The 16,074-nt window shown below is 35.5% G+C and overlaps 1 protein-coding gene across 3 annotated transcripts in view; it reads left to right on the top strand.

The window, feature by feature from the left end:
• AP5M1 (adaptor related protein complex 5 subunit mu 1) overlaps positions 1–16,074 on the top strand; it is an 857,482-nt gene that overhangs the window by 83,611 nt on the left and 757,797 nt on the right. For all 3 annotated transcript variants that reach the window (XM_044074440.1, XM_044074442.1, XM_044074441.1), the window contains one exon: positions 7,347–8,007. In XM_044074440.1, coding sequence (XP_043930375.1) covers positions 7,347–8,007 — 661 coding nt within the window. The remainder of the gene's footprint in view (positions 1–7,346; positions 8,008–16,074) is intronic.

Raw genomic sequence — 16,074 nt, forward strand, 5'->3', positions numbered from 1 at the left:
GTGGGAGTAATAGCTTTCTATCACAACTGTCATAATGGCTACTCTGTCCATATTATTGTGGAATGTAAGTGGTTTTACAGGTGTACACAAGACACAAAGTATTAATTTGTATTAAGGAATTTGGGGTGCGAATAGTAATGCTGCAGGAGACTCATCTGAATAGAATGAGTATGTGAATTTGCTAAGTAAAGGATTCAGGATGGACATTCAGCAAAATATCGGGGGCAAAAGAAAAGAGGAATAATAATACTGGGATTCTAACAGTGATAATAGAGGTGGGGACAGTAATAGGAGATTTGTGGTAGTAAGGAGGCATAACACTATACTGGCATGTATTTGTATTCCATAAAAAAATGCTGTTTTGCAGTTTGTTGAGATGTGGAGAAATATTAAGCTTTCAGCAAGGAATTTTTGTGGGTGGGGACTGGAACTTGATTTGCAATAGTGAAGATGTATCCGGGGTGGGGGGACACAGAATGGAAAATATAATAAAGAGGGTAGATTCCTGAAGAAATATATGAGAATATTTTGTATGGAAAATGTGAATTCAGTAGTAGGAACTCGGATGGAATTTACATATTATTCCCCAATGTACAATAACTGGACTAGATTATCAGTTATATTTCTCAGGATCATGTGTATTTTATTCAGAACTTTCGCACAGATCCAGTAAGTATTTGAGATTGTGCACTTATAAGATAAATATGCAGGTTAATAAAGTAAAAATGAGATGCTAGCACTTTTCCTACTCCTCTCTTAAAAAAGAGGAATTTTATGGAATGGGAAGTGGAAATGATTTATGAGTTAAGGAAGACAGTAATTTCTTCAGAAGAAATAGCTAGTGAGTAGAATAAAATAAACATGAATTTCAAAAACAGGGTAGAATTAAGAAAGAAAAAGGTATGGGAAAGAAATAATAGGAAAAGATATGGGAAAGAAATAATAGGATTTATTAAGAAAGGTTGACAAGCATTTAAAGTATTGCAGAATAAAGGGAATCTCACAAAACAAGAAGAGGAACATTGCTAAAGGGAAAATAAGAGTATTTGCATAATATGTATGAGTTTTTAAAGGCTGTTGTTAAGCAGCTTATTTTTGATAGAAATCCAGAACACAGAAATTTTTGCTATAACAATTTAGGGTATAGAAAGTAGAAAGAGCTGTTGCCAAAATTAGGGAGCCTATGACAAGAAAAATAACTGGAGATCCTATAAAGGTATTGCAGATATTTTTGGAAATCTTTGTAAAATTTGTATAAAGCAGAGGAATTAGGAAATCAGGAAAAGCACAAATGGAAATATTTATGGAAAATGTAATTATGTCATGGTTCAAAGGAAGATGAAGCTCCGCAATTAATAGTGAAGATGGGAAGGGATTAGGTAAATACAGGGATGTATAGTCAATCAACAGGGAAATCTTCTGGAATGGAGTGCATGTCTGTGGAAAGTTGGATGTTGGGAGGGAAGAAAGAGAGAAAGATACGGAAGGTTTTGTTTTGGTGGCTATGTTAACCAAAGAGGGTAAAGGCCCATCAGGCCCAGCTTTATATGTATACTCATTTCAATTGTAAACCATGCTTATAAAGTGATTATGTGTCTACTGGCTAAAGGAATGTATACTGGCTACAGGAATGTCAGAGGTTTTGCCAAAGTTATTATATGTAGATCAACATCTGACAGTATTAATAGAATAATGGTGATCCAGATGGAAACAGGATAAGAAAATACCTGCAAGGTTGTCTGACCTTTGTAGAGAAAGCATTCGATGGAGTCAGCTGGGACTTTGTGAGTAGAACAATTAATAGTTATTTACAAGGATATATGAAGGGTCAGGCAAGAATTAAGGTGGGAGAGTTCCTCTCTGACCAGCTATGTTTGAAAAAGGGAATAAGACAGAGAGATCATCTTTTCCTTTTGCTTTATGTTTGTAGCCATTGACAAAAATTAACAGACTCACAAATTCAGTGATATAAAATAGTATGGTAATCAAGAAGAGTTAGCTTCATTTGCAGCTGATCTTATTTTGTAGTTGAATAATCCAGTAAAGGACATTTTGTTGGTTTAATTCATAACATGTTTTTGTTAGTATAAAGAGTTGGCAAGTTTTAAAAAAAAACTCACTATAGAGTACTTTGTCAGAAATGTTGGGGGAGCAAATGGCTGTAACTAAGGAAATTGTTATTGTTGAATTACCTAGACATATTAAACATTTACTAACTTTATTGCATTTGGTTATAGAAAAAAAAAACAATTGCTAGAAAGTGGCAATCAAAATCTAAACCATCTGTAACTGAGGGACTAAATTTTGTAAATGAGGTAGGATGTTTTGAGAAGAGAAGGAGCAAATTACATAGAAACCAAAAAAAAAAAAAAAAAAACTTCTTGAACTGTGAGAGCTATACCAAAGAATCACATCCAAAATTAGCGTTTTCATTCTGTTTTTAATAAAACTTCCTCTGAAACATAACAAAGTACAAGCCAATGGTATATAAAGACATTTGAAAAACATTCATCCAATTTTAAATAAAAAATGACATCACTTCCTATCTCAACCATCATATCACACATTTAATATTTGTATTGCCATTCATCCCAGGGGGAGCATCGGAGTTTAAAAAGCTGCCATTTTAACTCTCCGGATCCTGAAAGGGAATTGACATCCCCTGGAACCTGTTCCAAAACTGAAACTTTATACCCTGCAAAAACAGGGCAGGAACTCCTTTGCTTTGCTAATGCATTTTTCACATCAAGATTTTTAATAGCATTTAAATGTTCTTTGTATGATCACTCAAATGTCTTGTGGTTTTGCCTACTTCAAAACATGAACACCCGATGCACACACCTAAATAAACTAAATTGCTAGAATGACAATTAAAATTACCTTTAACATGTAATACAAATTTACAGTGTTTAAATATTGTTTGCAGACAAATACATGATCACAAACTCTACATTTGCCACAAAAATGCATTCCTATAAGCCCATTATTTTCTGCCACTGTCAACTGGCTTGCCCTACTACTAACATTGGCTTCAAAGAAAGTTTTCAGGGTTCTTTTTTTTAAAAAAAAAACAAAATTTCAGACTGTAACTTAAGATATCCGCTAATTCTTTATAACCTTGTGTAATAAGCCAATTAGCATAATGATGGCACCCATATTATGACTAATTGGCAGGGGAAACTATGACCAAAATCCATATTAGGTACTTTAACAAAGCCAAACTTTAAAATGGGAAAAAAAATGTGTTATATCTAGAATCATTGACTTCTTCCCAAACTTGATTAACAAAAAATATGGTAATTTCTATCTAAAAACAATGGGTTTAAGTTTTAAACATTCATTTTGAAAAACATTGCCATCGCTGATAATCCTTGCAAGTCTAATATGTTGTCCCTTAATGACATTCCATTTCATATAATAAGGATGCTGGCTGCTGAAATTTAAATAATTATTTCTGAATGTCTGTTTCCTATATTGGAATGGAATTGAGCTTTGTCTTTATCTAATGTTAATTCCACATCTAAAAATTGAACTTTGCTCCCTTTCCCCCAATAGTAAATTAAAAAAAAATTAAAAACAATATTTTGTATATTGAGGATGAACTTGTCTCGTTCATCCTCAGAACCTTGCCAAATTAAAAAACATATTGTCAGTATATTGCTTATTTAATTTAGTATTCTTGAAGCCATCAAGTTTCGTTAAGAACTCTTCCCAAGTGCTCAAGACCAAATGAGCATATGCTGGGGCCATCTTGGCTCCCATACCAATGCCTTTTAACTGATGATAAATTTTGTTATTAAGACTGAAAAAAATTTGTTTAATACCAAGTTTGTTTATTCCACAAATAGTGTTGATTTTTCGATTATTAAAAAGGTGTATTTGCTAAGATAATGCCTAACCAATTCCAACCCCTTTGTCATGAATAATGTTTGTATATAAAGATTTTTTATCTAAGGTTATCAATAAAATTATCTTGAGCAGTAACATGAAGTGAAGACATTTCGTTCAAATAACCATGATTCTTATAAATAGAACTTAGTGGTTTGTACAGTAGGATTCGGTAGTTATCAGTATATTCAGAGGTGTACTCCTTTTTTTATACGCTGTAAAAACACTATGTCTAAAAGGGAGATTCTCTACATTTTTATGAATTTTTGGAATTCTGAACAATTTCCCTACACTAGGGTTTTTCACAAACATAAACTTGTACTCTTGTAAGGAAATCAAAGCTTGTTCTAGCAGATCTAATAAAAACATATATCTGTATTTGTAAAGCTGGTAACCAATTCCTGTCTGGAAATGATCTTATAGCAATTATCGAGCATTCAAAATTCTTCAGTTTTTTTGTACTCAAGTGTTCTGCTCCATAATTACTATCCCTGTCCCCCCTAATAAGCTGTCATGATCCTGATGTCATGATCATTTCTAAGTTCCAATAATGTTGAGTAGTCTTCTTTTGTTAAAGTAAACCACTTATGTTCACTAGGTTTATTATATAAATCCCTAATATTTCTATCACAAGCTTGAAAACATTTAAAGCATTGTATAATGGAGGGGGTGTAAAATACTTTTTCTGCTATTGCCATAAATTTTGAAGACATCTTTCTAAGACAAATCATTTAAAATGAATTTTAAATTAAGTTTCCCAGAAAATAGTCTGGTATCCAATAACATAGTGATCATATTTTCTGTTTATGCGGTGATGAAAAAAAGTACTGTGCTTAAAAAATTTAAATGAGTATTAGAAACCTGTTTTTGAATTAATTCAGTGTTCAAGCTAACAGTTGAAACCGTCTCAAAAGAACTGTCCATTAAAATTACTCCTTCCTCGTTGTTTTCCTCGGCCTCTTCCATGTCCTCACATTGTCCTAGTTATGCCTCTTCCATTTCCTCTCCCCCCATACCTAAAAAAATTGTCAGTGCTAGCCTGATTAGTAGGAGCAGTCACAGGACTGGCTATATTTTCAGTTGTGATGTCATCTCGTGTCAACTGGAGATGATGAAGAATGACTGGTAAAATTGGAATTGACCATATTAGGCATAGTGTTTGAGAGGGAGGAATCCACTGGAGTTGCAAGATTCACTGGAAATGCAAAATTCACACTTCCCCTATTTGTGGAAGGACCACTTTTATTAATGTACACTCTGGAAGTGGCCCTGTCATTCTTTACAATATACACTGTTTTATTCAGGTATCGAGTGATGTCTCTCGAAATTTTTCTTTTTGTGAACAGTAGTGGTGGAGACGTGTTGTATCAGTTTAGCAGCTATGCAGTCCCATAAATAACAATAATTACAAATTACTTAGAAATGAGTAGAATTTGTGTGAACAATATATAGGTTCATAGGTAAGTACTAGGCTAGCTGCCCGTGAGACATTTTAAGCCTAGCCAATTTCCCTTTTGGTGCTTGAATTAACCTGTCCCATTTGGTATTACATTTGGCTTAGCCATCCCATGGTCAATAATATTATATAGTTTCCCTAGTAAGAATAACTGAGATCATATCATAGGTAATTTGAGGAGACCCATTCATGATATAAAGCATAGGTGCTACCTCTGTCCAATTAGTAGTGCAGGGCAAGTCAAAGAGCAAATGTTCTGACAGAAATGAGCTTTGTTTTACGTGGATGTAAAGTCTTTTCCAGGATAGCGGTATCCTCTGTAAGATATACCTGTCCCTCCAAACCATTCTGTTGATGTTGCAGAAGAGGTTTAAATCCTTAGACCAAGTATTTTTGATGCCTTTTGACTTGCAGTATTGGGTCGGAGAATGCCTAGTATTCCAGGTGTAGGTGTCACCTCTTAGCAGTCTGGAGGATACAGGGTTTAGTGACAGGGCTTTGAGTCGGTTCTTGTAGGACCTATTGTTTAGGCTTTGCATCCTTTTACTAAGGCAGTTGTGTAGATGTTCCAGTTGTGGCATGTGTCTTGACATATACTTGCCAAAGTGTGAATTATACTCTATTTTCCTGATAAGGGCTGAGTAAAGGAGAACAATGACATCTGTAAATCTAGTCACAAACCCTTTGTTTATAAGGTGTGCAATATAGGACTTTCTTATGAATGTGGCTACATTGATTGAAAGTCAGGACACTGTCCACGTAAATTCCAAAATGTTGAACAACTGGATCAACTCTTAAAGGCCATTTTATCAATGTGATAGTACTTCGGAGTAGATAACTTCCCAAAGGATATGGTAATACATTTTTTTTTGCCATTTAGAGTCGGTTCACAATTTTGGCAACAGTTATCTAATTGGATTGTAAATAAAGTTCAAGAGGAGGAGGAGGGAAGAGGCCTAAGGGGGAGGCAGGAATTGAGAAATTAATGTAATGTGGGATTGAATAGTGATAAAACATAAATGTATCCTGTATGAAAATAAATCATGAGAAGTGTAACTATGGTTTGTTTTCTTTACTATTACTATATGTGTGCCTATGTCATTGTTTCAGTTGTGATTTAATTAAAGATGTTTAAAAAAAATTGTTCACTTCAGTTTCTTCTATATGAAGTCTGCATGTACTTATGCCATTTGTGTGGCTCCTCACAATTGCAGTAGAAGTGTGTGTGTGCCTGTGTGCATTTGCATACTCATACACTTCTTGGAAGTGGACTATTGCACTCTCCAGGGTTACTTTTCTTGCCTGTGCCCATTGAGTACAGGCCAGGCTGCAGGTCCCTTAAAACCATAAATATGATATGGCAGTTACTGAAGAATGTGCACATTAGTGATTTATAGGCCTTCAAGTGTCGTCGAGTTACTTATTTAAACAAGCATAATATTCCTTGTGAATTTTGCATTGTGGTCTTGTGTATTTATTTATTTTTTTATGAGTAATGCACCTTGTGCTTAGGAAAGCTTGGACCTGACTAGATATGTTGGAGTAGTCCAGAAAATGCCTACACGAACATTTCAAAACTGTGTAAATCTGGAACTTTGAAGTCTTATTTTATTATTCATTTTTACCTTTGAAAAGCCCAATGTACATATAAGTGCTGTTTGTCAAGTGTAGCACAAATCTTATCAGTCCACTTAAATGTCTTCTTTAAAGATGCATGGGTTACAGCTGAAAACTTTTTATTGGGCATGCTTAGATAACGTAACCCATTCACAGCTCCTTATCTTAACCACCAAGTTGTAGCAACAACATGTATCAAAAGATAAATATGGGAGATTGTTGCAGAAACTGTGTTCAGCCTCGAGCATCACAAAACAGCTAGAAAAAAAAAGCATGTAAGCAAAAGAAAAATGAACGAATAATAAGAGATATGATTTTCATATTTTGTTTTCAGATTGTGTAGACTGCATCATTTGAGCAATCATGTCTTTTTTTTCCCTTTTAGACGATATCCTACAGTTGAAAAACGAGCCAGATCCTTCAACAAAGAGTGCTATGTAGCAGTACCAGAAGATGGTCCCTTCCTTCAGGCTTTACTTGCTGAACTTGAAATGACTGATGCTGAAAAGAACTTTCTTGAATATAGAGACAGTTGTTCTCGAATCAATAAAACGTCAGTATATGAACTTCTTCTTGAAGGTGGGACACTGTGGCCAGTCCTTGCCATTCAGCACAGTGGACTGATATTTGCGTGCCTTTCTTTAGTAGAACAACAACTGAAACCTCATCCTCCACTTATTAGCATTCGTGGAATCTCACATGCATTTGCACTTTTATCTGGACTTATCACATTTTTGATCTCTGGTCAAAAAAATGAAACCGAATTGTCTACCAAGTGTACTCAGATTCCTGCATTTTTGGCTCAAGCTTGCCCATTTGGCACCCCTACAGATACAAACTTTGGATATGTAAATATTGTCTCAAGTTCAATAATGCAGACTATGGGCTCATCTAGCCCCATCCAGAAACCGCCAGCATGGAAGCCTGTTGGTTACAAAGGCAAACCTCAGGTCTTCGTTGGTGTTACAGAACAGGTTAAATCCATGCAGTATGACCAGCAAGGTCTCATAGATATGTGGCAAGTTTATGGAACAGTCTCTTGTAAGGTGAGGTTATTGCAATAAAAGTAGATTTACTATACTAATGTACTGTTGCATAATACAAAAAATGAGACGATAGTTCTTGAGTAGCATAGGCAGCATATGAATTTTCCAGTCACGTAGCAGTTTCTCACTGAGCATCACATCTCATTGCCTCTCTTTCTATCTTTCCCCTTTACTTTTCTATCCTGTATGCACTGCTTTGGGGTTCATTAAATGCAGCAGTGCATGTGAAAAAGTGGGTTATGTTACCGTGAGTAGAGACATAAGATGACAAAGATTTGACTATTCAGCCACAGACATTCATTGGACTTGAAAATTCACAGCACTGTTGCATCACACTATATTATACAAGATAATTTAACTGCACTGAACATGCTGTTAACTTGTATTTGCCAAAAACAAGTCATCTTTGGCCAGACCACTAATTTTGCACAAATAATTCTGTCTGCCCTCGTTCTGATGACATAAGTAACATACCTATTGCCTAGCTCTGAAATCACGTAACTGGTTAGAGTTTCCTAACCAACTCTTACTTTCTCAACTTCAAGTTATTCATTCCATTCTAATTAAACCCCACAACTACCCTAGTCTCTCAGCACTTCTCTCTTTACACCCCCCAATCTCTCAAGTTCTAATCAACATCTACTTCAAATTTACAAACCTAATAAATCTATTGAACAGTATCTATTCAGCTCTTCTCTTGCCCCCCATTGGAATAAACTTCCTCTGTCCTTGAGAATTATCTCCCACGTTCATGAATTTAAGAAAACACTGAAACTGCATCTTTAATAGTACTTGGTCTTGTCTCTGTAATCATCCAACTTGAACTCCTCCCCTACTCTAACTCTGCTTCCTTCCTACTGCCTTTCTTTTCCTTCTTTATTATATTCTCTATCTTCTTACTCCTTACTTATATGATATTATTATTACTGCTGATGATATTATTATTACTACTGATATTGTATTGTTAAATTTACAAATATTTGCATTTTATTCTATCTCGTTGTATACTTACTGTTCTTTATTTTATTTTTTTTTTTGTGGAGATTTTCTCCCCGGGCCTCCACTGAAAAAGGGTTTTGCCCAGATGGACCATCCCGGTTAACAAATGTCAATTAAACAAATAATTAAATAAATAACATACAGAGGTGCAGAAAGAACAAAAGGTGTGTGGTGTCATGCCCTTGAGTGTTGGAGTTAACCCATGTGAACTGGAATCACCTCCAACCTTATGATCCAGTTAATTTTGCTTTTGACCCAAATCTTTTTGAACTCACCTGAACCATATTTTACCAGATGTTCACTTAATGAGTTCCTTTGCGTCACTGCCCAGGTTGTGTTGCAAATGTTTTGTAAGGGTACCCTGAAGCTAATCCCTGACATTTACCCCCATGGCACCTTCTTTGTTCTTCCCTGTTAACTGTACTGTTCTTACCTTCTCCCTCTGTAGATAGACTGTCCATTACAAATACTCTTTCTACCATTCTTTTTACTAACACTCGTGTTTATCATCAAAGTTCATCTTCACATCTTACTCTGTCTATCCTGGCAGTTTCTGTCTTACTATATTTGGCAACTAGAATGATATTCTAGGTATAGCCTTACTACTGCTTTATGTAATAAGAAAAATGTATACGTTTGCCATGTATTTCTTCATGACATGCATTTATCGCATATCAGTGCTTTTGGTAAATTCCATCTGTGATTACAGAGGTCGAAGTATATGCAGTTCTACTGTAATATAATGTTAGGAATTATTCTATTTCTTTGCAGTTGTGTGACCATGAAGTTAGTATATTTAATTTCCAGGGGTGTTGGGGATGAAGACCCCCCCCCCCACATAAAAGCAATGTTTTTGTTTTTTTAAGTGATCTCAAATGTAAGCTGGTCATTCATTTACAATCATTTTAGTTCTTTGTGTTTTGTATTTTCATAGGTGTTTACTGTTGATGAAAGTTCAGTAGCAGTGTAAAGAAATGCAGTCTTACATATATTCATCTTTTAAAATCACTTCACTTACAGTACATGTCGACATTTTGTTGGCTTTTGCTGCAATTCTGTGAAAGTGCAGTACATGATTTAAATTTGTGACGGGTATAACCCCACTTCCAAAAATATTTTTGGTCCACATTTTCTGAAACTATACATCAAGGAATGAGTCCCTCTTCAATTCTTTGTATGCAAGTGCAGTGCTTTACATCTTTTTGTATTAAATCACATCACCTGTCTGTTTGCCTAACCTGCTATTTATGCCCTATCCCTTTGAAAGCTGTCACTACTACTATACCAGTTTTATCTTACTGTCATGTTTTGGTGTGATTGCTAATGCAGGCATATTAAACAGGACATGACTCCATACCAAACCATGCAGACCTCCACTTACTGTCATTTTGAGACTAGATCACTAACTGCTGCTGCCTTCTTTCTTTCAGTTTCAACACTGTATCTGCAGTTTTGGACTGATGCCAACACCATTAAATTTTCTTACTGAGTTGCTGTGAAATGATGCCAAGGGTCTCACCGCAATGTAGTAATGCAGTACTGATTTAATATTGTCCATCTTATTGACCGAGCTAACCGAATCAGAATGGTTGGTATGGTCATTGCTTTGTGAAACCATGAAACTCTCTTATCACTAGTAAATTAGTTGTTGGAAAGTTTGACATCCTGTCTTTTAGTATTGTTCCATCAGTTCTACTGGATTAGATTAAGAACTGACCAGTCCATGATTATCTGATCTGGAGCTGGGAAGTGTTCTTTGTGTGCAAAATAGTCACTTCAGGAATCTCTGAGGTGAAAGCACGACTTATGATCAGTCTTCCAGAGCTTTTTACCATTCCCTTTGGCCAGATTGACTACACTTGACTGATTACACCTTCCCAGGGACACCAGTACCCTGCCAGTGTAAAGGAAGCATTATCCTGCACCATCTTTTTTTTCCTGCAGTCTGTAAACACCTTCCTGTGCTTGCACATACTAGTCATCAGTCCAGCAGGTTAGCCCAAAAAGTTCTAAGGAGTGCTATAGAGCTATCAAAACTCATGCCTATTAAACCTAGTTTTTCTTACAGAAACTGTGAAAACTTAAAACAAAAACTTTGTTACAAGGACTTTAATAATGTTTGCAATGATCAACATATTTTTAAAAAGGGCACTGTTCCCTGTTACAGTTGCTGTTGTTGTACATCCATTAATAAAGAATTAGAATGTGTTCATCCCACCAGTAAAAGAAAATTTTATTCAAAATGTTCTGCCACTTGTAATTCTAGTAACATCATATATTTAGCTGTGTGCCAAATATGTCCTGTATTTTATGTAGGAAGAAGTATTAGACGTCTCAAAGATAGAATTATTGAACACAGATTGGATATAAGAAGGAATATTTTAACTAATTCATTGGCACAGCATATAACTGAGTATGGTGAAATGCATGACTTCCCTTTTAGAGTATTGACTTCTGTCCAAAGATCTATTAGAGGCGGTGGTTTGAATAACAAATTAGAGTTAAAAGAATATGAATGGATTACACTGCTACAAGCAGATGTATTTCCTGGCATTAACAGGTTAAACACCTTAAAACCCATACTTAAAGATAGAATGTTATGTTTGAAATAATTCAGTTTTATATGAACATATTTTCCTCATTTTAGGTTTTTAATATGTTTTGTTTTTATTGGTTGTGTTTAATTGGATAATTGATTTTGAAATGTATTTAAGAGTTGTAATGGACTTATTTATCTTGCACTGAAGAAGGGTTGTTTCTACCTGAAAGCTTTGCATCAATAAATTTACGTTGTTCCAGTCTATTTTGCTTATAGCCCAAAAAGTCACCAAGAATATACTCAGTTAGGCACACTGGTCGCCAAGAAAATCCAAAAATCCACCAGACTGCAGAAGTAATATAAAATGAGTCCTTTAATAAATACGACACACCAACAGATTTAGTACTTTCATTCCACAAGGGAACTTCTTCAGAATAACACAGCACTGATTAATCAATCCTTAAATAGTCAAGCTAGTTAAGAATGACAATTCTCCATTGGTCAAAAACCAGTCAAGTGATTAAAGAAAGCAGTCAAGTGATTCTATAAAAAATGTATAGCAGCAATTATGCCAGACAACAGAAGTAAAATACAAAAACAGAAAACAGAATGTGGTCAAGTGTTAATGTATTAAAATATGTAACATGCAAGGTCAAATTTTGGGTGTTGGAGCAGGTAAACCCCTTTGAAAGAGGGGGAGACTGGGAAACGAGTTTAGAGTATTGTGAGTTAATGTGGCAGCTAAAGTTTCGTGCCTGCTCAGCCCCTGGCTTAAATGAACATTACTCTATTCTACCAGCTCTGAAGAAAAGGGTTTTAAAATAGAATTATGCTGTGTCTTAATATATCCATGTTCCATGACCTTGTATGTTATTCTGAAGAAGTTCCCTTGTGGAATGAAAGTGCTAAATCTGTTGGTGTGTTGGATTTATTAAAGGGCTCATTTTATATTACTTCTGCAGTCTGGTGGATTTTTGGATTTTCTTGGTGTCCAGTGTGCCTAACTGAGTATATTCTTGGTGATTTGTGATTCGTGTCACCTTTCTTTGAAAATGTATTGTTTACTGGCTTTTCTTAAAACTATTTGTGGATGTTGTCATAGAAATGGTTTACTGCTGTTCTGTTTTTATGTGCTTAGGATTCCCTGTGGGAAACACCTTGTTAAATAACTTTTCTGTGAGAAACAGTTTCATGGTTTAGTTAAAGTCGATAGTTTGGACCGGTTGTTATTTTTTTTCCCCCTCAACGCTTGTGTTTCACTTAACCACTTGTCAAATACTTGCACAGAAAAAGCCAGTTTTGAATTTCTGAAGAAGAATTCATTGCAAGGTATCATTTTTCTGAGGAAACGGTTTTCTGTTTTAACTTGTAGCTAGGGCTTAAAGCTGCTGCTGAAAATGATTGTTGTCATTACAGATTTTTACCTCCCAATATAATTGTTCATAATTTTTTTATTTTTACCAAACCACTTCTAAGAAGACATTTCTGGTGAAAAGTCATTTGTATTCTTTTGATAAATTCACTATAAAGTACCATTTTTGGTGAGGAAAAGGTATACTTTTCTGCTGAATTTTGAAGTTGTGATATAACTTCTGGTTTTGAGGGTAGTCATTAAACAATTTTACATCAGACCTTGTTTAATTATTATTGATGGTTACAGCTAGTCATTGATTAAATGCTGTTTGCAGTTAAAAGATGGTCTTTTTTAAAACAGAGAACTTCATTGCAAAGCATTTTTTGTGTATGAAAAAAAGTTTACTTTTCTGTCAAAACTGCTTACAAGGGACTGGGGCTTGCGAGTTCGGTAGTTGTCACGTCACATTTTTACCTCAGTTTTATGTCACAGGGTAAGACTGACTAACATCAGTGGCGGCTGGTGACTTCACATCAAAGGGGGGCTGCAAGAGACAGCTGAATGGGTAGGGTCAATGGGAAAGGGGTGTGGCCAACTAGAAAGGGGAGGAGCTATGGTCAAAACCACAAAAACTGTAACTTTAATTAAATGCGCTGCCCTGGGTGCCAAACCATCATTAGGCGAGTCCAATCAAGACAAAATTAAGTGTAGAAGAAAAAAATATTTCAATGCATTGGCTGCATGACAGCTTACTTAATATCTAGATGGAAACAAAAAGGTTGTGAGGCATGAAAAAATAAATTACCTTTTAAATACATTACTGGAATGCCAGTCAAAATCAGGTATAAGAAAAACAAGCAGCACTCAACTCAAACCACTTCTCCTTGCACTGCAATTCTAATTATAATTTATATTCAGCTTTATTAAAGTACCAAGTAACATGCTGAAAGTAGAAATCTATGTGAAACCCCCACTTGTAAAAATGTTTCTTATCCAAAAAAGAGCTGCTATCTGACAACAACTATCTACTTGTTTCATGGAGAAAACATGATCAAAGTAAAAAATGAAAAGCAAACAAGAAGCAAGCTCAAGATACATTGCTTAAAGGATTACTGTACAGGTAATGGACCACACATGGTAGATTGGCATTCTGTTTGGTTTACAGGTAAAGCCTGCAAAGATGACTGCAAGTCTCCAACAAATGTAATGAGCTTCTTGAAATAATGTAATCCTGCCCTTTATTACAAATACTGTTGTATGCATTTCAATACCCAAGGCTTATACATTATCTAGTTATGCAAGTATTGTCTGCATGGCAACAACAGAAAGGCTTTCAGTGTTGGCAATTCTTTAACAGTATACTTATTAAAGCTTACTTGCATCTTACAATCTCGGACAAGCTTACCTGATGGTCATTAAAGCATTGCTACTTAAACACAGAGTAACAGGCGATTTCTGAGTAATAAGCATAAATCAACAGTATAAAATATGACAGAAACCAGAACATTCTGCAAAATCAAGGACAGAATAAAAGTAGTACTTGTGTCTACCTTGGATGGGGGGATACTCTGCACATTTACACTGCATAGCTGCTCCTTGCCTTGCTTGGACACATCCAGAGTCACACTACATGAGGGAGTGAGGTGCAACAAGTATGTCACAATTTGAAATGTCTCTGGCTGACTTTGATGGCCCTGACACATTTGTCATACCTCTCAACCTCAGAGCAAGAAATCTGGACAAAGCCATAAATAACTCTGATTATTACAGTTATTTCTTAATTGTAAACCCTCCATGTTTTCTCCCAAAATTGCCATTTTGTGGCAGGATTATTAGGGGAAGAGCAACATTTTGAGCCAAAATCGCAGACAGTTGAGAGGTTTGGCTATGCCTAATTCTTTAAAGCAATTTATTTGCACATACCTCTCAACCTGTTAATGCAGGAAATCTGGACAAGGCCAAATATACTGGGGGAACATATAAACAGGACTAAAAATTGTTGTATAAACTGAGACAGTTAATAGAATAACAGGTCTTGCTTTAGCATGCATTTTTCTGAAGGTTATGAAGTCTGAAACTCAGTGTCTGTCATTATTTAGTGACTTAATTCCTAAATTATTTGCCAGAAAACCACACATTTTATGAGGAACAAATCAAAAATAAGAAGCAAAAATCTATTCATTCTGTGAAAATCTGGACAGTTGAGAGGTATAGTTCAGCCAGGGCTGTCTTTGAGTATGCCGCCCTTCCCCCTCACTAAATCATGGTCGAATGGAGCCTCCCCCCTGCAGCCATTCCAATAAACCATTACTTGGCTATTTCACCCTATTTATCATAAACACTAATGTGCATACTGCTTTACTTCTACGATGATTTGGACTTCATTTGAAAGTTTTATTTTGCATTTTACAGCACAAACACCAAGACATCTGCTAAGCAAAGCAATGCAATCTCACAATGAAAACAGACTTAGCATTAAAACTTCTCTGCCTTTGAAACTCGCATTCAAAGAAAATGCATTTTGCCAGTGGCAGATAATCTAACTTTGGGTTGTTTTCAAATCATAGGCCCCTTGCACACAAAACATACACGTGGTCTTTGATACACCTTTCTGATTGTATTAAATTATAGTCCTTGTACAATGTAGTACAGTTGTAGAGGGCGTTTTAAATTTGTTTTGAACATTTTTCCAGTAAACAATGAAACAAAATGCATGCACCAACGACAAAACTGCTCAATTCAGAACATTTCTATCGTAAAAGTCTACTCAAACGTCTACAGTCCACCAGTATCAGTAAATATGCACAATCTCTGAAGAAGTAAAAGTCATCTAAATAATTCCACGTTAAAGAAATCTGTAACTAATGAAGAGGTTGCTGCTAGCAAACAACTTAATATTTCATTGTTTCGTCAACAAATAAAGTGCCTGTTGCCCTTGAGGAATAAATTGCTTATGTTGCATTAAAAAAGATAGTATTGCAATAGGGAATAGATGGAAAACTGATAACAGGTTCATGGTTACTGGTTATCTTCACCAAAAAGGACTGCAGCATCCACCCCCTTTACAATACAGTACAGTATCCTCAATGCATCTACCTACTGTGGGAGTAGAACCCACAGCCTTCTGCATCAAAAGCAAGTACACTACCTGTTGTGCTATTAACAATGCAAGCAG

This window comes from Protopterus annectens, chromosome 6.part0 (assembly GCF_019279795.1).
Source record: "Protopterus annectens isolate FY-2018-M chromosome 6.part0, PAN1.0, whole genome shotgun sequence".
NCBI classification, from domain to species: Eukaryota; Metazoa; Chordata; order Ceratodontiformes; family Protopteridae; genus Protopterus; species Protopterus annectens.